The following is a 26,079-nucleotide window of genomic DNA, read 5'->3' as shown; positions in this document are numbered from 1 at the left end:
TTACGCACGCACAGACAGACAGACACACACTTGACTGGTAACCCGAGAATATTGCATACTACAGTACGTTGTTGTGGCCATTTAAATTGCGTGTTATTTTGAGTAGCAGTACAATTTGTAACATGATTAAGGAGGAATCGCATGAATGTATTATTGCGAAGCAAGCTGATAACGGGCACGCTTTCTTATTGTATGGACATGTGAGAAATTAAAGTTTAGGCCATACTGAGGCCCATTTCAGCCAAACCTAATGTAATGATATTTAAATTATATTGTATATTGATAAATAATCATCCTCATATACAGTATTAATTACAATCAAACAGTACGAATTTAACATAGTCTTAAATTTGTATTTTTGGGTAGCCTAAATACAGAATAAGTGCACATACTTTAAAGCCTTGACCTATATATATATATATATATATATATATATATATATATATATATATATATATATATATATATATATGTGTGTATATTAGTGGTGGGCATAGATTAATTTTTTTAATCTAGATTAATCTCACTGTGATCTTGAAATTAATCTAGATTAATCTAGATTAAAATGGCTCATTCGAATTCTGCCGAAGGCATTCAGAATATGTGTGTTACCCTAATAAAATTATATTATATATATATATATATATATATATATAGTTACATTATTTTTGGATTTTAAAAAGATTTTGGGAAATTTCTTACAGTGAAACATACACTTTTCATAGAATAAGATGTCATCAGTGTACAATATATACAATGTTATTCCACAATATTTAAAATTATATGTCATTTGAAACAATTCCAAAACAGCTAAAAAATTACAAATAAATTGTTTTGGACAATACCAATTGTTAATTAGACACACTGGATACAGTTTTGACATGAAACAACTTGACATTTATGGGAAAATACCCTTATCCTGAAATTAACTTTTCAATTAAAATCTATCTATTGTGTCTATTTTTTTATCCAATATATATAGCAGTAATAAGATAATATTAATTTGGAGGACAGAAAAAAAATTAAGAGAAAAAAACTGTTAGAAAAACAAGCAATGACTTGTTATATAGTTACTGAAATACAGCTCTTCACTGTACTTCCTGCCTCTGTGACAACTAGTCCCGTGCCCTACATGCATTTTTAATACTAACCTCTAGGTGGCAACCAATACAAATGAAGCGACTGAAACCGTGTCACAACGGTCGCATATTTAAGCCTCCGTCCCCGACGAATGCACAAGTCCGTTGCATTCTCAAAAAAATATTAATATTTATACATTATAATTTTTTATTATAAAATGCTGTAAACCAATGCTTTAGAGAAGTGACATTGGGACAGATAGTAGAGGAGGCGTGGTCTCTCATGAATATTAACCAGAGAGGGCTTGGCTTCACCTGAGACTGCTCTGAGGAGCGTGCAGCGTGCAGCGCAGTACACTGTCAGATCTCTGAAGCTGAGACATCAATAGCTGCATAACAAGGGATCATATGGACAGACAGGGTGACTGATGCTTTTTTCTGAAACAGTCAGGTAATGTAACTACAGAGTTTATGATATATATTTGACATTTTGCATGTGTTTTTTATTACATCTGTGTAGTTAAGCTAATAGTAATAGTAGGTATCTTTGCGCATAATCTGTTGTAATATAAACGGAGCCTGCTGGGAATGAGTGCCAGAAGTGTCCTTTAAAAATACCGCAGTGGTGTGCAATCTTATGTCGACCACAGGCACAAACACTTTTTATAATCTATCTATCTATCTATCTATCTATCTATCTATCTATCTATCTATCTATCTATCTATCTATCTATCTATCTATCTATCTATCATAAATCTGATGCTGAGACCTGATTTATATGAAGTATGAAGTGAACGGTTCTGAGTGATTAATCAGCAGTATCAGAGATGCCATTATGTTTAGAGTTTCTTTTTTTCTGGAAGTTTTCTGCCTACTGTACAGTTACTGTTGGGAAACTGGTTGTAATGTCTGATGGAATGGATGCATGAACTATTTTGACATGCATAATTATAAGTAGCATTTCAGGTCAGGATGCAGTAATCAGTATATTGGAAATTAGACTTGAAAGTTCTCATTACTTCAGAACCTCTCACGACTCTTTCAGCACAGCTAGATTAAGTGCAGATGGAGAATTAGTGAGATATGTCATAAAATCCCACATTTGAGTGATTGGAGGTACTTGTTCACCATCTGTGGAAATGTCAGACTGGAAATATAGTATTTATATTGTTCAACTGACAGATGGCTATATCAGAAATTATTCCTTATTTTATGATTCTCTATGCTTAATGCTTCTGTATTTACTAAGTACAGTAGTGTATTATATGCAGGCTGGCAAATTTACTTTTGTAATGTGATGTGATCAGGCTGACATGTCTCTTGTCCATACTACCCTGAGCAGGGTGCTTATTGTAACAGGAGAAGTGTTAAAGGGTTACTGTAGTTCATCGAAAAATTAAAATTATGTCATTAATGACTCACCCTCATGTCGTTCCAAACCCGTGAGACCTCCGTTCATCTTCAGAACACAGTTTAAGATATTTTAGATTTAGTCCGAGAGCTCTCAGTCCCTCCGTTGAAGCTGCGTGAACGGTATACTGTCCATGTCCAGAAAGGTAAGAAAAACATCTTCAAAGTAGTCTATGAGACATAATGACATAATTTTCATTTTTTGGTGGACTATCCCTTTAATGCTTATATGTTTATGGTACATTATATGTCTGAATAGATAGAGTGATATGAATTAACCCAGCAGTTTTCCAGTAAGAGCAAAGAAAAGCCATTTATATTTACTTCAATATGGTATATAGTGGCTGCATCTATTGTATATATCCACTGCATCCATATCCATTTCGCCATCACAAAATGGTGTTTCTAGACAACAAACACATTTAAGGGATACCTCATAATATACAAAGAATTTCTGTGACGCTAAGTGTTTTGAAATAAAGTTTACTCACTATAAATTGAATCAAAAGCTACGAAATCTGCTTTTGAGGCAGTTCTCCAGAGCCAAAAATTATGCATCCTCCACAATTGTGCATCATGCCAGAAAAAGATGAAAATTGGCTGAAAATGTACTCAACCTTGGACCATCCAAGATGTAGATGAGTTTGTTTTCTTTGTCAGAATAGATTTGGAAAAATTCAGCATTACGTCACTTGCTCAACAATGGATCCTCCACTCTCAGAAAAAAGATACAAAAGCTGTCTCTGGGGCAGTACCTTTTCAAAAGGTACACTTTTGTACATTTTAGGTACTAATATGTAAACTTTAGGTATTAATATGTACCTTTAAGATACCAATATGGACTCTTCAGGTACTAAGTTGAGCCTTTTGAAAAGGTACCACCCCAGTGACAAGTTTTGTACCTTTTTTCTGCCAGTGTACAGTGAATGGGTGCCGTCAGAATGTTTCATTTTTTGGGCGAACAATTAATTTAAAATGACTGACTGGACTTCAGCGTGACCAAGTTAAATGGGTTTGTTGCTTTGAGGAAACTTAATGGAATTGATGCATTTGGTGCACTTTTATCCAACTTTGTAAGTATTATATCAGTTTGTGTGTTTCCATTTACGTGCGATGTGGTTTGATAATAGCATTTGATACAGTCGACATGCATTGCACTATGAGATGTTTAGTGAATGCATTTGTGTATGACGTGTTTTCTCATCAAGCCATCTGCTCTCGATAGGTGTCTCGGGAAGGCAGAGACTTACTCATTTTTTCTTGCTAATGCAGCGGGAAACCTTTGACAGAACAAGGATGAGTTAGCAGCCCATGACTGCACTGGAAGTGGGAGCTTGTTCTAGTGAATCAGCATCCATTACACAACAACATTATCTTCAGCAAAGTACTGCTGGAGGAACCTGCCTGGATCTTAGCAGATTCCAGTACATCGTGTTGATCATGCGGCAGACCAAACAGCCCATCTTCATGCTGATGGTGTTTGGACACCTAATACCTGTCATTTGGGGTTTTCCTTTTGGACCGGTTCTTGATATGGATGTCACCCCCAGGACAACTGTAAATGTCAGTGGTAAGGCACTTTACATGTAAATGTAATTCAGTGTTGTGTGCTAGTCAGAACTGAATTGTGAATGCATTTTGAAGTTCATTTTGATTCCCGAATTTGAGTCGAGGTAACAAAGAGGTTGCAGAATTCAGATTTTGATGCAAGGAAGTAGAATTAAAATGAATTGAAATGCAAAGAAATTCACATGAGTGAATGTTGAATGTTCGTCTTGATTGAATTAACGATTTTGAAAGACTTACAGTAAATTCAATTTTTAAACTTCTTATTAAGTTTAAGATTCTTATTAAGTTTGATTTTCTTATTATATAAGATTTGTTTGAATATTATACCTCGAATTACACATCATGCATTTACTTTGGCGTTTACTTAGTTTCCATAGTCAATAAAATTATCAGGTGTGTCTTGCATCTTTCATGTGCTGTGCTGATTGTGTTTGACACTGTTTTGCCTGAAGTGCTGGAGGCTGTGGCAGTTCTCTGGATATTATTAAAGAGCCCTTCTCACTTGTCCTGGCCCAGTCAATGAGATTCACACAGCAGATGCCATGAGAATATAAAGTGAGGTTAGGCCACACTCACTCCTGTGAGGTTATCCTGGACTAACACTTGGGCTCTCAGTGTGTGAAGGATTTGAAACATATCCATGATAGTGTATCATGTAATTTCTATATATATATTTTTTTTTTAAATAAATTAATATTTTTGTTCAGCAAGGGTGCATTAAATTGATCAAAAGTGACAGTAGACATTTACAATGTTACAAAGGCATTGTATTTCATATAAATGCTCTTCTTTCAACAAAAAAATCACAGTTTTGAACTATCCTGGAGATATGGTGGCCACTACATACCAAAGGTGTGTGATGTGCAAAGAAGTCAGTAACTAGTAAAATGGTTTACGTGAAAATCTTAAAGAGGCCTGAACATTTTCATTAAACCAACTGTGAGCCATGCTTCATCAGCACTAGACCTCACTTATGCTCCCAAATCTGTATAACAAATGGGTTCCCAGTAATTAAACATTAATAGCTGTTATTGATAAATAATGCCTGCAGTTTGGAATAAAGCCCAAGCTCTTTCTATAGATCAATGTTCTCTTAGAGTAGATGTGCACTCTGACTGCATTGATGACGATAATGTGTATTTATCACCACAGACTCACACCATCGTTTAAGCCAATTGTACTGTTTCTGGCTGGTCAGGATGCGCCAACAAATAAAGAGTTGTTTTGATAGTCCCATAGAGCCAGTGTTCGCAATTTTTAAGTGGAATCAGTCAATGCATGACAAGAATATGAGATACACAAGCATTTTAACATCATAAAAATGTTATGCATCACCATTTTAATTCGTTGCATGTAAGATAATTGACATGCTTGTAAAATGATTGAGAATGTTATGACATCTTTCATACATCTTTACCCACTCAGTTGATTAAACTTAAGTGTTGCTAAAGTTTGCTGCTGTGTAATGGCTCATACAATCCATTCATGCTAAATTTGTGATCAGACACTGCAGATCTTGTTTTGTAATTTTGTCTTCATTATTGTATTTTTTTTCTTGCCCTGGTTGACTCAAGTCCTTGACCTATATTTGGGCTCTTTTGGGATGAGATGAAGTGCTAGAGCATACAGAGAGAGAAGGGAGAGTGTACAGACTTGCATGTAAGAGCATTTGAATCTCTGCTAAATCAAGCTTGTGTCTTACAATATGTCTATTCGGAGATAGTGTCAAAATGTTAAATTCAAGAAAAGATCATTTTGTGGGTGTAACAAAAGGTGCTAACTTGCTTTAATGGTTTGCTGTAGTAGGTTTAAGTACATGGAGTATTTTCTTTTTGCAGGTCGTTGGGTTCATGGCTGTCTGGTTTTCGTAGTGCTTAGCAGACCTGAAGTAATGCTGAAATGAAATATGTATACATGTGTAATTCATCTGGGGTAGCAGGGTGAGGAGAAAAGAGCATCTGGGGTCTTAAGAGACATCTACATGTGTCTCTTGACTTTCTATGTCTGTCTATTGAATATCTAAGACCTTGAGATGTTATACAGTAATTTTATTGATTAAATTATTTATTTATTTCAAATAAATGTTACTAAATTAATTAAATTTAATTAAATTTATGCATTTAGCAGACGCTTTTATCCAAAGCGACTTACAGTGCATTCATGCTAAAAAAATTTACCTAACATGTATTCCCTGTTGTATTACTGTTAAAATAGAAAAGTTATGTTAAATTGCAATAATATTTGCAAAAAATCTTACTGTCTACATATATACTGTATACACACATGCACACAGACACACACTATTTTAACAGCAATGTAACTACATTTAATATTATTTTAATATATTAATATAACAGCATTTTTTAAAATATAAATATTTAGTAATGTTTATTTACTGTCACTTTTAATCAATTTAATACAAAATAAAAGTATACATTTCTTTCAAAAACCTATGAACATATTACAAAGAATTACACACACACACACACAAACACACACACACATATATATGTACATACTGTATATATTCTCTATAAAATAAATCCTTATAAAGCCATCACGATCAACTAAAAAAGTCATGCAAATTAATTTGTCATATGGTGTGGGTAGTTTCTGTTGAACGTGTAATAAATATAATCACAGTATGAGAGTTATTGTGTAAGGTCAGGAGACATTTCAGTCGAGACAAACTGCTGCGGAAAAAAAAGCTAGATCTATATTTACTGTTCGTGCAGAAAGGTAAGAAAGGTAAGATTTCCTGAAAACACTGAGGATCACAGAAAAGGCACTTAAAATACAATACAACGTTCACTGTTTATTTTAAACACGCTTTAAGAGAAATAGCTCTTCTCTGGGACTCATAAAAAGGTAGGCTTGATAAACCAGAACCACAGAATCCAGCCCTCTGATGGAGGGGGCTTTATCTGCGTGGGGGTTGCTGTTGTCTTGGTGACAGGATTTAAGTGGTGCCATCTACTTCCTTCTTTTTGTACATAAATAACAGCAATAATAAACACACATTTGGGGTTGCTTACATTGGCATCATGCTACAGATTATATTTATATTATGCAAAAAGGGTTTAGTTTAGTTTAGTTTTTTACTACTCTTAATTGGCATGCTAATGCCAAATGTTGCACCTTTAAGACACTAGCAGTGTCTGAAATGACATATTATTAAGTACAGTATTTGGATTGAAACTTTATGATCATTAAAAAACATGAATGAAATTCAGATGTACTACTTCCACCTTGTTATTAATGTCACATTACATACAAGTCTCAGTGTCTAAACAAGTTTAAAGTGTGTCACTTTACTGCCATTCACAAATTCACTTGTTGCTTCATGGGATAGTAAATTGTCCACTGATTGTGCATTAAAGAATGTTAGTGGAAGTAGGTCATCCAGGTACTCTTAAATGAATACTATGAATTCAGACATACTGCTCTTTTCACATTCTGCTTTTTACATACATAGTATCTTAAACTGTAAGTTAACTTTAATTGTAAGTTACAAAACGTCTAGCTTTATAAAACTCCTCTCAAAACGCTTGCATTCTGTTATTTTTGTGTCATCTCTGATATCTCGTCCACCTAGAATTCCTGATTTCCTGTGATTAGAAGCATTTTCATTTTTGTGGACAGACAAATTACTAATCAATGGGAGCTTGGTCTACACGTGATTTGGACTTTGCCACAATGTTAATGATCAGTTTACTGCCAAGAATTGGAACCAATCAATGACCATTAATGCTTTTTGGAAAAAGGTGTTTATCAAAAGGTTGCTTAAGGAGATCTGTAGTTAGCTCACTTTAAATGATTTGATATGAAAAGCATATATTAAATGTCAGCTCATTAAATCAAGTATGTATAATGGACCTTAACATTTCTGAAGAAAAATCTGGGCTCATATTACTTTATTTTGGTACACAATACAATACAGATCTCTGTTAGTGTTAGTGTGTGTTAGATAGATTATTAAAGCAGTGTGTAGTCTACTGTGTCTACTGGAAGATTATTAAGATTAAGTATATTTTGTAATCCTGGCGGAGCTTGGTTGTGTAATGTTGATCATGTCCGAATCTGACTGTTCTCAACCAGTGTCACTATTTATTTAGTCAGCGCTTGCCCCTAGCAAACACGAGTCTGATTGGACACACGAGCACCACGGCTGTCTGGCCAGGTTTGTTTGGACCAGGGTTGGAGTGAGTCAACAGTCAAGTCTCAAACACACACAGATGCAACAAAGATGCATGGGTTTGTAGCATGAGGTGAGAGCTACAATTCTTAGCCCTTGTAGTGTGTCCTTGAGCCATAACACAGCCTCCCACACATTGTCATATTTCCGTATGTCATGCATTTATAGTCACATATACTGTAATATTAGAAGAAAACAAGTTCATGCAAACAATCTGAATGCGCAATTTGCACATTACCAGCTTGGCATGAAGGTTGTGTTGTTGAAACTTGGTTCCAGTGTTCATTCTAGGGAACAGTAAACAAACCACACACACTGCTAGAACACAACAGGAGGCCTTGAGCGCTGTGTTGACTCTGCTCATGGATTCGTTCCCTCAGTGATGCACAGTCAGTCTGTTTTTATAAGCTGGTATGGTAAGGCAGTTTGTGCACTAGCAGGCCAGAGGCTATTTTTTTGTGAGACCCGAGACCCTTGTTTGCCGTTATGTTATGAATAAAAGCAGTTCCGAAAGAAAGTGGTTATTAAAAATTGTGATCATGGAGTGCGGCAAATAATTAGATGAAAATTTATTTTATTGACACACAGTGTGCATGCCATCCTAATGTAATTGTATTTGTTTAAGCTTACCCTTTTTTTGCAGAAATTCCATAGAAGAAACATTTTTTCACACATTTTTTAGTGTGAAGAAAATTTTAATTACTGGTATAGATGTAAAGACTTTTGGTGCAATGGAAAGGTTGCATGGATGTCAGATGTTCTTCATGGACCATATATGCCAGTAAAGAATCTTTATTTATAATAGTGCAACATAGGAACCCTCTTGCTGGTCCCCTAATTTTAAACAGAAATAAATGCAAATAGTCTAAAAAAATCATAAATTTCTTAACACTGAATATTGACAGCATTATTAAAAACCATAACATTTTCATCTGCATACTGTATAAACGTTTTCAGTGAAAACATGCAAACAGGGAGCAGTAGTATTCTATAACTGTCATGTCATCCATATACATTGCAAGCTGATTTGCTGAAATATCTTGTATTTTCATTCCTATGTTTACATTTTTAGCCTTAAATTTGGACTAGAGCTTCTGGCCATATATATATATATATATAGTGTTCCTGTAGCTCAATTGGTAGAGCATTGCGTTATCAAGCGCAAGGTTGGGGGTTTGATTCCCCGGGAACACATGATAGGTAAAAATTGTTAGCCTGAATGCACTGTAAGTCGCTTTGGATAAAAGCGTCTGCTAAATGCATGATTTTAATTATATATATATATATATATATATATATATATATATATAAAATCGTAGTTATATAGCACCTTTCATAAAAGAAATGTATAGCTCAAAATGCTTTCAAATAAAAAATCAGTACAATAAGAATAAATAACTTCATATGAAAACAAGTAAAAATACCACAATTAATATAATATTTATAATGATAAAAAAGGATGAAATTAATATACATAAAATGCAACACTGATAACAGATCACTCTACATTGTAATGAAGATGCATGCATTTCCTGTAAAAGCTGATTTTGGAAATGTGTATTGTCGAAAGCGCTATACATATTAATTTGAATTGAATTGAATACAAAGAATGCTTCAGAAAAATAATTTGCTGGTTTAAGTAAAAAATAAAAAAAAATAAAGGTTTTAATTTTCTTACTATATATTGGTAATGTGACAAAGACTGCATCCCAAATATTCTTTTAAATGTTGCTGGAAACAGTTTTATAGTCACCATATATTTAAAAATAATAATAATAATAAGAGGCCAGTATTAGTAATTGGTAGCTAGTCATTTTGAGTCTCAGGGTGGTGCTAATGAGATATTTTAACTTGTGTTGATATGAAAAAAGTGAGACCACCAAAGAGACAAAACAGTAGCAGCAGCATTATGTTGTCATGGACAGTGGCCAAATATATAGTTTAGCAGTCATTATATGAAAATATTTAACCTGTCAGTGCCATGATTGACTAATTAAAATCAAGTATTCCAGAGACAAACATGTCAGATGCTTATAACATGGGACTCTTATAATTTCCAGCAATGTACATCCAAATTTGTGCTCATGTCTGCATTTTCACTTCACTTAAATCCTGATATGTTATTCTACAAAGTAATAGTGGACTGTGGATGGGGACGTGTGTGTATGAGTGGCTGTGTGTGTACATGGTCCAAGGACACACAATGAGCTTTGGGCTCAAAGGCTTTTGTGTGATCTCTCAGTTTATCGTCAACACTGCACTCATCACTGTGTGTGTGTTACACGCCCCATCTTTCTCTATCTACACAGTGAGACACAAAGATTAACAACGCACACAGAATGTCGTCACATTGCCTGAGGTCTTGAAGCATGTTTGCATAACTTAATATTTTCTTTCCTGTTATGAGTAATTTTAGCCCTCGGCCCTCCCACGCGCACAGCAACCCCTAGGTCTGTTGCGATCTTTCTTTGATTGATAGTTTAGATCCTCATGGCCTTGACTATTCGGTTTATAGTTTCACTCATTTTCACGCTAGTTAAAACAACACTAGACCAGCACTGCTTGTTTAGTGTTAATATTTGTCAAAAATTACTGTCAGAGCTCATGATGTGTATCTTTATGCAATGTCATATAAATAACCAGTCTGTTACAACTCTGAATTAAATCATAGTAAGCTTTATGTATTTGTTTCTCTTAAATAACCAGCTCATTATAATAATTCGTTAAGGAAGCAGACTGCAGTTGTGCGCATTTGTTTGGGAATAGGAAAACACTGGTTGCTCTGAATCAAAGACTTTAGATATGCAATACAGACCCAGTGCACTTGTATGGCAGAAAAAGTGCCGCCTTACAAAAAAATAATAATAATAAAATAGCCAATCATAGTCATGGTGTCACTGCAGCTGCAGTTAGAGGCTGTGGTTGTTATAGAAACAGTCAGTATCCTGAGATGTGCTTATGGCTGCACAAGCACATTCGCTGGACCAAATTGAAAACCAAACTGCATTTTTTTAATGCTATTGGAGCATAAGAAACAACATTTAAGGGACAGTTTATGTCAGACTGGGTTGATAATTTGCAGTACTGTTTTGAATGTGAGTGTGGCAGGCAGGTTTTGAGATTTCTGGATTCCCCCATCCGCGTTTAGAGGTGCTGGAAATATGGCCAATAAGTGAACAGACTTTACTTGAAAGGGACTGTCTTTTTGCTTTTGATTCACTAAAATGAACCGACAGATTAGTCATATTCATTCTGTAATTGGAATACAATGGCCACACTTTTTGTTTCTCTCTCTGAGAGGATTTTAGTATACTACTCAAAAAGAGGATGGAAAATATGATAGGGCACAAATCACTTTTAAATTCTGATTCCAAATCTTTTGTGTTCCAAGCTTGCAGGCTGGATTTACTCTATATTGTTGCTGATGTAGTCTTTAGCACCGTGTTTGGGGGGAGGGGTGTTTTGAGAGTTACGGGAAGGGCATTTGAGGGGTATCATGGTTGATATGTGGCCTAATACTGCCAAGTCTCATCAGCATAGCCCACCCGTCTCTTAGTATGGGGCAGGAAATCTCAGCATGCACTGTTGTAGATGGGGAAGTCCTTTACCCTTCAGAATGTGCCTGGGTTTACTTTATGCTCTTAATTTGAGGAAGCAGACCACCCAAATACGTCAATATTTCAGAAAGACACTTTATCATTGTATATAAAAACAGGAAGTGTAAAATCCAGTACTTTTTTTGCAGCACCGTTTTTGCTTTCCCTCACTCTCCCCCCCCCCCCCCCCCCCTTTCTTTTTATTATGCCAGCATTTCATTTTTATAATGAAGTTAGATCTTGTATGTATTGTATTAGATCTTCTATGTTTTCATGGTCATGTTTTCTTTGTTGCCATTTGATAAGGATTCAGCTCTCCATCTGTTAATCTCAGTTCAAATATTTCCAATAATAGACCAAACAGCGTAGAGCTATGAGTGGGTCTCAATGTTGTTGCCATGATTTAGTAATGTTTGTACCTGTTTTTTTTTTTTTTTTTACTGGGTCTCTCTCGCTGTTCGCAGGGCTGCTGGGTTGTAATCATTTCCATGGATCTGCAGTGAACTATAGCTCTCTGTTACTGGAGGATGGACCAGGGTTGTTGTATGTTGGGGCCAGAGAAGCCATTTACAAACTGGACACCACTAACATCTCTGACACAGATATCTCTCTGTCTGTGAGTTCTGCCTTTGTCACTATAAGGTTCAGTATGTTTCATTTCTCTACCTTATGCAATTGGGCTGATCATAGTTTGTTGTCCATATCTATATAACAGCTGGAATGGGCAGCGTCTGCTGAACAGAAGAGGCAGTGCCTGAGCAAAGGAAAGAACAATCAGGTATTGTCATTCTTGATGTGTAAGATATCCTTCCCTAAATCCAGCAGCTCAACTCAATGTCATGTGATTGATTGATAAGTTCTGTATACATGTATGTATAGCCTGAATTCACTTTAAGTTGCTTTGGATAAACGTTGGTAAAACTAATGGTGGTTTTGATGTAAATAAGTTAGAGTTAGAACAAAATATAATCCATATATATAATTTTATTTTAAGTAACATTTTTTTTAAATGGCTTTAGTTAATGATAGGAACCCTGATTCACACATTTTCGACTATTGGCAGTTTTCTCAACAGCACCCCCTTAAATCTGCATATGGTACTGCATAATGTATCATTTATTTATTTTTTGTTTTATATGTTCTAGAATCATTTCTTGCTTGTTTCATCACAGACTGAATGCTACAATCATGTGCGGTTCCTGGACAGATACAATGACACTCACCTGTACACCTGCGGGACACATGCATTCAGACCACGCTGTGCTTACATAGTGAGACTTAACTTACTCATTCTATACCTCATAGTGCAAAGGAATATCGATCATGAATGTTTTATATATTACTAAAAGATAGAGCATGGTTCTTATAAATCTCCTTGTTTTGATCAGGATGTGGCACGCTTTACCTTTGTGCGTTTTGAGGAGGGAAAGGATAAATGTCCTTATGACCCTACAAAGGGCTACACTGGGTTTATAATAGGTAAATGATTCATAAACCTATTTCATAAATTGCAAGTTTCTTCTAGTGTGACCTATAAAATTTGCTGTTACAGATGGTGAGATGTACTCTGCCTCCCAGTATGAGTTTCGCAACATCCCTGATATACGACGCAACTTTCCCTTCCCCAACTTGCGGACAGATGATTCCCCAACACGATGGCTACTGGGTTAGTTGACCATTATTTGAAAAAATAGAATGTAAATGGTGTTTGCCTGTGCAACCATAATATTCGGGTATTGTAGGTAGCTTCTAGGGCATTGCTAAGGTGTTCTGAGTGTTTTTTTTTTTTTGCATTTTCTTTTTAGTTGCTATGGTATTGTGAATGGTTATTTGCTAAGGCTCAGGTCCTTCTGTTAACGTTATATTTGTACTTGCTGTCTCATCTGCCAAACAAGAATCAAATAGTCTGATTGTTTAGAAAAGTAATAGCACAGATATAACATTAAAAGGAACAGAAGATTCCAAAAGAGTCACTATATTTCAATCGATAAACAATGTGCTTTGAAACTTCTCAGACACACAATAAGATCTGTAAGGCTCATAATTGGTCCATTGTGGTGTGGGCTGCAGTTAATGCTGATGTTCTTTCTCATAGAGTCAGATTTTGTTGGCTCAGCGTTACTCAGAGAGAGCATCAACAGCTCCATTGGGGATGATGACAAACTCTACTTCTTCTTCACGGAGAGGAACACAGAACCGACAGCTTACTCCAGTCAGACCAAAGTGGCAAGGGTGGCCCGTGTGTGTAAGGTAAAGTTTAAGATATATCTTGAGCTGAGCTCATGAAGAGGAACTGTTGTATGTTGTTCTGTGTTTTTCAAATCTAGTGTGCAAATTTACATTAACAAGACATTTTCGCTCCTAAATACAATTCAGATGAGCTCAAATTATTCCAAGCTCCATGTCAGCACCAACCTGACCTCATGTGCCACAAATTCCTAGAGGTTCAATGGTTTGCCACTGTTGCCGGGCAGATAAAGCCCCACCACCCGAACTCTCTCTTTTTCCTTCTCCCACACATGCTCTCCCACCTGCATTACTCTCATCTTATTTAGTGTCTTCATTGTGCTCGGATAAACCATGCAATATTTTCCCCTTACCATTATATCTTCATTTATTTCATGCCTGCATTCACTCTGAAGCTAACACTTCACAGCTCTGGGAAGCAGGTCAGGTCCCTTACTGTTTGACTTACTGAGTTAGGAGGGAAAGAAGCTCCAGTCCAAAGTAGGCCACCCTACACACACACACGTCCATATGCCTGATTACACACATGTATACATCCAAGCTTATACACTACTGTTCAAAAGTTTGTTTTGGTGAGATTTTTAAAGTCTCCTATGCTCACCAAGACTGAATTAATTGGATCGAAAATACCATAAAACATATCGTAATTTATTCCTGTGATTGCAAATCTGAATTTTCAGCAAACATTAATGCGGTCTACAGTGTCACATCAGTGTCACATTCAACAGTATTTATTTGAAATAGCATAACATTATGGAAAGGAAAGAACATGACATGTGGCCAAGTATGTATCCCATACTTAGACTTAATATGGGATAAGTTAAAAACATCAGTCTCACCCCAATAAACAAGTTTTGGTGTAAGCTCAATCAGCTTCATGAAGATGTTGAAGAAAAGTTAGAAGATGTTTTAAATTAGTCCAATTAGTCTTCTAGATGTAGCCAACTCTTACCTAATATGCTATAAAATTCTTCTGTTGACTTGCATTGCATTCAGTGAGAAATGATTTTGACTAAGCAGGTTGACCGAGGATCACCCTAACGGTGAATAGTGCACAAAACAATAATAAAAGTTAAATAAATGGCCAATAAGTACTGCAATAAACTGTTAATACTAAGTAGTGTCCCTATAAGTCACCATGTTTTGACCAAAAAAAAAATATTATCAGAAGCAAGAGATTTTGGGTGTTTCATCAAAGCACAGTAGCAGATGTAGTTTAAGATTCCATAGAAAATACACACACACACAAAAACAACAAAGAAAGATGTGTTGTCCACAATTAAGGTCCATATAGCAATTTTACATATGGTATTCTAAAGTAAATATTGCTTTTCAGTGTTTACACATCATAAATACATTTCATATTAATTAAGGAAATATTTCCTGTCAGAGTAACAAATCATGCCTTGCTGTGATAATGGCAATAATGAGCAGGAGGAAAATGATTATCGCATTGCCCCAGATGTCTTCCCTCAGCCTTCATGAGCATATGTAACACTGTACATTCTCTGTAATTCTCATTTTTCCATTGTATTCTGTTTCTCTGCATTTATACTACGATATAGTTTGCTTAACAGATGGAAGCTTTTCCTTCAGCCAAGTATGCACCATGTGCTTTTTAGAAATGAAAAGAATGAAATTGCCATTTCCAGTGACACAAGTATCTGATACTTGGATCATGTGACAGCATTGCTAATAACTTTGTTATGAAGAAACTGTACAAAAGTATCTGTTTCCTTTACTCTTTTATTTGAGCCATCCTCAGTTCTGGTCTTTCTTCTCGACTGAATGTTAACTGACACAATTAGCCTGAAGGCCCTAATGTTAAAGTCAGATTGAGCCTTTTTCTGAGCAGAATGCTGTTAGTATATTTAGGACAGCTTTTTGTGCCCACAACTGTGTCATTTCAAGCTGAATGTTTAATTCAGGAGTGTTTCACATACCAGGGCTTGGTGCTGTTGGCTGTGAACTACTCTCAAGGGTATATGTGAATTATACAAAATACCATGGGGTGGGTTGGTAAAAAAATTCCCCAGATTATACTCCTCAGACAGTATACCTCTGTTTTGACAGCTGACAGGGATTTGCAGTGTGATGGTGAGCTACATAATCATAATGTAACATTTAAACTCAATTATATCATATCCCATTAGACTAAGATGGAGCGATATTGTGTTCATTATTTGTTAATATTTCTACAGCTAGTGTGACTCATGCCCCTAAGGAGGCAGCTTTCAAAGAACTGCAGACTACGCATAATACATATGTATATCGTGTTGTTTCTTCTGCTCTATCGAATTAATAAAACATAGCCTTATTTTTATATGTAATTTGCTTTTAATTTTATCTCCGTTGCTTTTTGTTTGTCATTCACAGGGTGACATTGGAGGGCAGAGGACTCTTCAGAGGAAGTGGACATCCTTTCTCAAGGCCAGATTGGTGTGTGCCATTCCTGATTATGAGCTTCATTTCAACGTCCTACGCAGCGTTTTTGTCATCGATGGAAGCAGCGGACACGACAGTGTCTTTTATGGTGTTTTTGGACTTGAGTGGTGAGAAAATTCACTTGGACTGTGAACCTGTAAAAGGTTTTGTACCATTCAAAACAGAATTGGGAATGCCTTTTTAAATTCCAGTTCAGTTCCTGAATATATTTAATGTAAATTAACTTTATCAGCAATTATAATTTTTTATTTTGTGGAAGGCAAGGGATGGATGGATGGATGGATAGATGGATAGATGGATAGATGGATAGATAGATAGATAGATAGATAGATAGATAGATAGATAGATAGATAGATAGATAGATAGATAGATAGATAGATAGATAATCAGCTAATTCAAAGTAGTCAAAAAGTAGTAAAAGTGGTAACTGTTAAGAACTGTGGCACCACATTGATTTTGCTTTAAATTTAAGGCTGCAGTTAATCCAAAGCCTTCAGTTTTAGTGGGTTGAATGTTTTACAGTGAGAAAAGTGCTGCAGTCTCATTAAATGTGATGTGAACAGAAGTAGCATTAATCTTCTAGCATGTGACCCTGTTATCTTCATTCTCTGAGTTTTTTTGACTAAAGGATTTTAACATGAGAGCTCATCTGTAAATATTCCCAAGTGCTTTCCTCACTATAGCAGGGACATTCACAATAGGACACTGGACACTGGGCCAGTATCTGAATTGGCAGAATCGAAAGAGAACGAGAGAGAGAGAGAGAGAGAGAGAGAGAGAGAGAGAGAGAGAGAGAGAGAGAGAGAGAGAGACAGAGAGAGAGAGAGAGAGAGAGAGAGAGAGAGAAGAGAGAGAGAGAGAGAGAGAGAGAGAGAGAGAGAGAGAGAGAGAGAGAGAGTATATACAGAGTCATGCTACATTAAATTGACCTTTAAATGTCTACAGACTAGTTGGGGACCAAATTCTCCCATCAAACCCATTTCTAGGTAGTAAACAGGACAGAGCACTGAGTGACAAACCCATTTATCAGCCTGAAGGGAGTAATAACATTAGGTTTTCATTTTGAGGCTTTCTAGTGTTGTGTCCCACAGGTGAAAAAAGCAGTGGGTTTGTTTCTGTCTTTACAGGTTCAGGGACTGTCATTTGTAGGTTTAGAAAAAACTGCTTGAAATATATGACAGGTTGATTTCTTCTTCTTCTATCACACAAACGAATTAGTAAATAATTCACTAAATTCCACAGTGGTGTCAATACCATAAAATTATATATTCATTACCTGGTTAAAAGGAGAATTAAACCGTTCTTTATTATTATATATGCAGTAGAAAATACATTGCATTTAAATTTCAGCACCATGATGCGATTAATAAATTACTACAAAAACTTGATTATATAAAATGGATTACAGAAAGATAAATACAGAAGGATTTTTAACATGTTTTTCTGATTATAATTTCATTATTCAATGATAATATAAGCACTTTAATAAAAATATGATCTTAAAATTTCTGCTTTTGAAATGCCTTGCCCCACACACACATAGACTTGTATTGTATTAAAAGGGATAGTTCACCCAAAAAATGAAAATTACCCTATGATTTACTTACCCTCAAGCCATCCTAGGTGTACAGTATATTACTTTCTTTTTTCTTTAAAAAACTCCTTGCACTTCCAAGCTTTATAATGGCAGTGAATGGGTGACTCTCGCATAGGGTGACCACCTGCTAATAAGCCCAAGGGGGGACAAGGGGTATGTTTCTGAGGGACAATGTGGGACACTGCCTTGCGCGGCGGTGACCCCACCCCATGGGCAGACTCACTGATAGTGGTTTACCCATTTCTAGCACATACCACCTTACATTGTATATTAATAATGCCCTATTCCCCTAAACATGTGTAATTGCTGATGTATGCTCATGACAGAATTGAAAGATGCACTTCCACTTATGATTTACTTTAGCTATTACATTTTATTTATTTTTCATTACAATTTATTCAATTTAAATAAATTATAATATAAAATTATAGGATTAAAATGAATTGTAGTTGCTCAACACCACAGGAACAGTTAAAAAAAAAAGTCTAAACTCACAACTCCAGAGGTTCACGGGGAGGAAGGATGGTGAACTCGCATGTTAGTAAAGGCAGGCGCATAAAAAAAAGTTTGAAACAGGACACACCTTCTCTTTTTTAACTGAAGATGGAGGTGCCTCAGAGTCTCTTTCTCCATTTTTCGAAACGTAAAGCGTGCATCTAAAAGTTCCTTCCCAGTGTGTCTGGTATGTACGTGCGTGCGCTGTCATGACAACAACGGAAAAGTTGACAACAACCTAGTCATCAGTTCAACTGAGGGGATGATGTGGCAACAGTAGCGTGCTGAACTGTCAAGTAATGTTCATTTGGCTGCCTGGGGCTCGAGGATATAGAGCAAACAACTTTTTTTGAGCAAGCATTGATTATGCGTGACACAGTCTCAATTTGTGGGACGCATGAATTGGGCTTCAAACGCTGTGCGCGCACGCGCTACGCGGGACGGGTGGTCACCCTACTCTCGCATGAAAACACATACACACACACACACACACACACCAGTTAGCCGAATCTAAAGATTACGGTTTATAAAGTTTTTAATATGGATTTCTTCTTATAAAAACACATTGATTCACTTCAGGAGGTCTTTATTAGCCTCCTGAAGCCATGTGGAGCACTTTTTAATGATGGATGGATGCAGTTTATTGGACTTCTTTTGGAATATTGAATATCACCCATTCACTGCCATTATAAAGCTTGGAAGTGCTAGGGCATTTTTAAATATAACTCAGATTGTATTCGTCTGAAAGAAGAAAGGCATATGAGTAAATCATGGGGTATTTGGGTGAGCTATCCCTTTAAGGGAACAAATCAAAACACTTTTATGCTTAGGTTAAACCAGGAAAATTCCTTTAATCTCACCCCCTTTTTTAATTCTCTCTCTCACTGCCAGGAGAAATGTTAAGATGTCTGCAGTGTGTCAGTATTCCCTCAGAGATGTCCAGACAGCATTTGATGGGCCGTACATGGAACTACAGGACACCAAATGGAGGGAATACACTGGGAAAGTTCCAGAACCAAGGCCTGGTTCGGTGAGATGCAAAATAGTCTCATAAACTGTCACTCTCTAATATCTGTTATAATAGGACAGCTCTTTTGGACTTGTATTGGAGTCTTACATTCTTTCTATTTTCACTCTTCTCAGGAATGTTACATAACGTGGCCTTGTTTCTCTTTAGTGTATAACTGATCAGCATCATGCCCTGCTCATAAATTCCTCCCGGGATCTCCCTGACAATGTACTGAATTTTGCCCGGAGACATGCTTTAATGTCCAGACAGATCCAGCCCGTGGGAGGACGTCCTGTGTTGCTCCAGAGGAGCACGGCCTACACCAAGATCGCCGTAAAACAGGTTGTGGGTTTGGATGGACATGTCTATGACATGCTCTACATTGGAACAGGCAAGAGTCAATTTCCTTTGTTAGTTATTATTTTGATATTGAGATTAAAAAGATAATTTTGATCGATTTTTGATAGTGATATTAAGATTATAACAGTTTGGGGTTGGTAAGATTTTTGTAATGTTAAGAAGAAGTCTCTTATGCTCACCAAGGCTCCATTTGTTTGAATAAATATTGTGAAATATTATTATAATTCAAATAATTTTTAAGTTTTAATATATTGTAAAATATAAGGAACTCCCGCACACTATCTTAACTTGCAAAAAATTTTTTACTCGCACAATGTTTTGGTCTCACGACCTTCATCAGGAGTATACAAATGTTCAAATTCATCTCTTTTATGTCATGAGTTTTTCTTAAAAGAGATGAATTTGAACATTTGTAAACTCCTGATGAAGGTCATGAGACCAAAACGTTGTGCGATTAAAATTTTATTTTGCAAGTTAAGATAGTGTGCGGGAGTTCCTTATATGTTGAAACGACCTACCTGGTCTTATTTTTCTACGCACCTATTAGGCTACTTACAGGTGTGCGATGGAGTTCGTTCACTAATGTATTGTAAAATGAAATGTATTCCTGTGATGCAAAAGCTGAATTTCATTCAGCAGCCATTACACCAGTTTTCAGTGTTACATGATCCTTGAGAAATCATTTTAATATGATGACTCCAGAAACATTTCTCATTATTATCAATGCTGAAAACAGTTGTGCTGCTTATTATTTTTATGGAAACGGTGATACATTTGATGAATAGGTAGTGTATATTCGGGTTCATACCTTGGAACTTGGTTTGTGTGCTTCTCTCCAGATGAGGGCTGGTTACACAGAGCTGTAAAGATCAGAGACCGTGTTCACATCATTGAGGAGCTTCAGCTGTTCAGTAAGAAACAACCAATCAATAACATGGTGATATCACAAAAACAGGTACATGATACACCTAGCACCCATTAAAAACCAGCATAGAATCCAAGTATATAGTACAAATGCTTTTAGATCCCCCAAAAATCTTAGGATGTGCACTTTTGTTCAACAGATCAGTATCTATGTGAGCGCTGCCACTGGAGTGGTGCAAGTACCCCTGTCATCCTGTGAGCGCTACACCTCATGTTATGACTGTGTGTTTGCACGAGATCCGCTCTGCGGCTGGGATGGTAGAGTGTGTGCTGAAATAGCAGCTTACGCTAACAGGTAAGTGCAGGAATCTGGTGTTTTTATATATTTATTTTATATGTATGTTACCATAGTGCAAAAGTCATTTTTGTGTCAATGCCAGATGATTTAAAAAAAGTTGCTAGGGATTTATTTTATATGTATGTTACCATAGTGCAAAAGTCATTTTTGTGTCAATGCCAGATGATTTAAAAAAAGTTGCTAGGGATGCACAATATCATTTCACCATATCAGATACCAGCATTGACTTTTTATTGGCTAGTATATGAGTTATGATCTTTGCTTATTTTAAGATTTTGATTCAAACAGTATATATTTTTCTACAGCAGATTTAGAAAAAAAAAAACAATTATCTTTATTGGATATATTTTATGCTATAATGTTGTAATGCCTAAATTAACTAGCATAGAAATGTTTTCTGTGTGTAATTCTTAGTGTAGTCAGATTTGTCAGAATTTCAGGGCATTTACAAAAAAATTTAAATATAAAAAAATGATATTATTTTTATATATATATATATATATATATATATATATATATATATATATATATATATATATATATATATATATTTATTATTTTTTTCATGATACAGACATCCCAAGTCTCCCGGAAGTTCCGGGAGTCTCCCGCATATTGAAAGCGGCTCCCTCCGCAAATTAGTCAAGATCTCCTGGAATCTAGACCGAGCGAGCAAAAGCGCGCATGCGAAACAGATACTGTGTTTCAAACCGTGTAGCGCACGCACGACAGAAAGGGAGAGGGAGCGAGAGACCTTGCGTGTGTGCTAATGTGCGTGTGTGCGAAGCGCATGTAAGACAGAGAGCATCCTGATTGGCCTGTTTCTGCAAATCAACCAATCAATTGTCAGTGTGGGCGGGCTTTTATCTCTTGTCCCGAACAAAGTTAATCAGTTATGTCTGTCTAGAAACAGGAGCACCATGGAAGAGGGAGAGTGCCACAAAACAAAAAAAGTATAAGACACATTTTACGGCAGACTACACGAAAGTGTACCCCTGTCTTATAGATGTCAAACATAACAACTCAAACAGATGAGTTGACAAGTTTAATTTCATCTGCATATTATTCAGGTTATGCCTGGTTCACAAGGGAAGATTTTAAAATTGTCGGCCGATTTTCCAAACCTGAGAGACCCCACACACGGCGATAAAAAAATCACGGGTCTAACAGTGTTGGTCATACAGTGTGTGGTGTGCAGCCACACGGCAAAATCAACACATCACACACGAACCGATTTGACTCCCGAGCATTTCCAGGTCAGACGGGAAATCTCGCAAAATCCCTCGAGATCTAACGTGACTTCAGAGTAAACAATCATGGCGGACGAAGAGGATGCAGTGGCCATAGTTTGTCCTTTGTCTGTAACCGAAAAAAAAAACATAAGAAAAAAAAGAAAAGGCGATTGTCAAAGAAGCGGAGACAAAGTCCTCCATCTCCGACGTCCACCGGACTGTCTGGTGCGCTATGCCGCCGGCTGTTTTGATTTTGTTTCCCGGTACTTCCTCGCTCCTCGTCACCTCGCTTTCTGATTGGCTACACGCCACAGTCCACAGGCTGCGTGATCGTTTGTCATCGGGGGACACCACACACGAGAAGAAATCGGGCCAAATAAATCCAACATGTTGGATATCCGCGATTTGAGATCGGAGCGGTCCCAACGTCCTTCCGAGCAGAGGAGAGCAGTCTTAACACACCACACACGGCAGGAATATCTGATCAGATTATTTTACGATAATCGGAGCATCCTTAAGATGTCGGAAGGTGTCAATCGGGGCTAAAATCGGCCTAATTATCCTGCCGTGTGAACCAGCCTTTAGTTGCCAAGGCTACATGAAAACAACAAACTCCTTAGACCTGTTTAAAGTTGCAATGGAAAATAAATAAAAGCAGTTTACATAAATTGTATAAGCAGATTATATAAATAGTAAAAGTAATCTACATATTTAAACATAATTAACGAATAATTACATATGCCTATAGCATATAGAAATAATATTTTATGCTTTTATATCTGTTAGGGACCACAACATGTTAGGGAGGCTAAGCGCAGGGAAGGCTGCTCCAATATATCTCAGTTCTCCCATTCAGATAGGCAAAGTCTCACTGAGAAGGTGACTACAGCTGAGATGTATTTCCTTCCTTTTTTGGGGGGTGGGGGGGATACCTCCCTGAAATGACTTTTTGCAGGTTGGGATGTCTGATGATATATAATAAATATTTCTTTTACATGATATATAATAAATATTTATTTTACATGATATGTTGCATTATTAAAAAAATAGTTCTTAAGACAATGGATTTACCTGTTTTTGTCTTGTATATTTATGATAAATAGTGCAAGGCATTGTATCTCCACATTTATGAGTTTAAATGGAAATACACAAATGAGGAATACTGAGAAATTAACAACATTAGGCACCTTAAATAAACCTCTAATGGTAAACTTTCCAATGAGATAAAAGTTGTTAGAAGATGTGCATCAGTGAGAGTGAGATTAATGTTCTTGCAATGTGATTTAAACCATTAGCAGTCCTAATAAAGTTAGCAGCCAGTTGGTGAGAAAAGTGACTAATTTTCTTGCTAAAGCCCGTTTTTCCTTTTATTGGTCTCTTGGTGTTAATTTTCAGGCCCAGTGTCCAAAATACATTCACAGTATGTACTGCATGCTTTGATTAATGCCTTTAATAAGTGCAACTCTGTGTCTTGTAGATACAATCTTGTTCAGGATGTCCAGATGGGAAGCAGAGGCTGTACTAATATTACAAGCGATGGTGTGTTTGCATGTGAATAATTTCCGAGCAACCTAGTCAAGTGACTTTTAAGAGTAGACTTATAATGCCTTACATTACATCTTACAGGTTTTGTCATGCACCGGACACGTTCAGTGATGGCAGGAGATGATGTTCTGTTACAGTGTGAAATTCGTTCTAACCTGGCCACCCCTCACTGGACGCTGAACGGTCAGAAGCTGCTAAGTTATGGCGTAGACTTCAGCTACCGCACCGGCACTGATGGCCTCCTTATCATTGGAACTCAGCATCAGCAAAGTGGACACTACCGCTGTTACGCCGTAGAGAACGGTGTCTGGGTTCCCATTCGCAGTTACGTGGTATGGGTCCAACCCGTTCCGCCTCCTGCATCACATTCTTCGGGAATTCCAACGGCTTTACCCGAAAGTTTCTTCACCACCACAACTGCGCCAACTCTGAGTCCTTCCAGCGGACCTGTTAAGCAACTTCTGTCGCCCCCACCGGGGCTGTTGCCTTCTGGACCAGAGCTCCAGAACTACAGTTATATGGAGGCTATGTATATCTCTCTGGTGGCTGTTCTCGGTGGGCTTTGTCTGGTTCTAACGGTGGTCCTCCTGTACGTTAGCTTCTGTGCACACAACTCTCCCAATGCCAGAAAGTACTCCCAGCAAGCTCTGTCCATAACAATGGCAGCCGAAAGAAAGAGGAGCTCGCACTTTGAGCTTAAAACCATCTCCAGCCACTGCAATGGCAGAACGGAGGGGCGTAGCAGAGCGATGTCAAGAGATGGAGAGTTTCTACAGATCGTTCCAGCGGACATCCTGACCACGTCTAGCAAGGAACCTCCGCCCGCGCCGCCACTTCCTATGCCGCCACCCCTGCCCGCATCGGAGTATGCCAATGGTCTGTCAGCCACATTGCCCAGTGTGCTAAGAAAGATGAACGGGAATAGCTACGTGCTCCTGAGGCAGACAGACACGGAAATGACGTCTCCGCTTTACCACTCCTTCACCGAGGAGCTCAACAGGATTCTAGAAAAGAGGAAACACACACAGTTGGACATCCAGCCAGATGAAAGCTCAGTGTAGCGTGATCTCGCACCACTACTATATCACCCCCTTGTGGTCTGGAAGCTTACATTTTGTATAAGAGCCAGAAAAAAAGTGTTTTGAAGTTCTTCATCGTTACTCAATATACAACTTCAACTTATTTGGCATGGCGCCTTTGAGAATCATCTCGTGAAAATATTTCTGAGTTTGGTCAAATTTACTTTGGATTTCATAGACATCAAATGTAGCTAAAGACACCTAGACTGTGGACCTCGACGTGTAAAAATCACAAGATGATCTTCAATCAAGAACAAGCAAGACTGAATTTGGTTATGTTTTTTTTTGTTTTAAAGGAGAAGTAAGAGACTTAAGAACACTGTCCAAAGACTTTCTCAGCAAAGAAATTGTACATAGTCAATGTGATATTATTGCTTAAATGCAGACGTTTACAGATTTTTTTGTTTTTGCCTAATTGCACCTGATTTAAATAACAATCATTTTATTATCAAAGTACTAATAGTCAAAACCTCCTTGCTAGTTCATTAATAATTCAAAAAGAGTTGGCAACATTTCATGAATGTGAGGGCACATGTTTTTGAGCTTTGGACTTTTTAGACAGTTTCACACTAGATTGGAGTCAGATTGCACAGAGGCAATTTATAAGAGACATGCCACTTCCTCAATCCTCAATACAACTATATAAGGAAAACCCGTAACGGCAAAGATGGCGGTTGTATGCACATGTTCTGCCCCTCCCACTGGAAAGCCAATCATTTGCTTTAAGCAGTCAAGCCGGGAAACATTTAAGCCTATCGTCTGGTTCCACTGACGTATCCACACAGTTGAGGAACCCTTGCGCATGCGTAGTAAAAGTATAACCTGTGGGGAAAAAGCCGTTTTAAACCTTATTTTGGGGCAAAGTAAAAAAAAAATTGAGCGATTTTTATCATATTTTACTGCTGTTTCTATACATGCAGTTTTTATGTCCCGGTGACCGGTGAAAGTGCAGTTCTGACTCTCTGCCCATTCATTTAGATAGGAGCCAGGTATTGTTA

General features: G+C 37.0%; 1 protein-coding gene across 1 annotated transcript; it reads left to right on the top strand.

The window, feature by feature from the left end:
• The first annotated feature begins 1,394 nt into the window (after nucleotides 1-1,394).
• Nucleotides 1,395-25,580, top strand: LOC132121625 (semaphorin-4G-like). Its single transcript, XM_059531220.1, has 15 exons — nucleotides 1,395-1,530; nucleotides 3,763-4,060; nucleotides 12,315-12,466; nucleotides 12,566-12,628; nucleotides 13,023-13,121; nucleotides 13,239-13,329; nucleotides 13,403-13,516; nucleotides 13,946-14,100; nucleotides 16,474-16,649; nucleotides 19,526-19,664; nucleotides 19,812-20,034; nucleotides 20,843-20,958; nucleotides 21,068-21,222; nucleotides 23,935-23,996; nucleotides 24,084-25,580. The coding sequence occupies exons 2-15, from the start codon at nucleotides 3,802-3,804 to the stop codon at nucleotides 25,061-25,063; spliced, it is 2,784 nt and encodes a 927-aa protein (XP_059387203.1). The 5' UTR covers nucleotides 1,395-1,530; nucleotides 3,763-3,801; the 3' UTR covers nucleotides 25,064-25,580.
• Nucleotides 25,581-26,079: the final 499 nt, after the last annotated feature.

The sequence above is a fragment of the Carassius carassius genome, chromosome 39, assembly GCF_963082965.1.
Source record: "Carassius carassius chromosome 39, fCarCar2.1, whole genome shotgun sequence".
NCBI classification, from domain to species: domain Eukaryota; kingdom Metazoa; phylum Chordata; class Actinopteri; order Cypriniformes; family Cyprinidae; genus Carassius; species Carassius carassius.
Note: the sequence above shows the minus strand (reverse complement) of the source record. Positions and strands in the feature narration are given on the sequence as shown.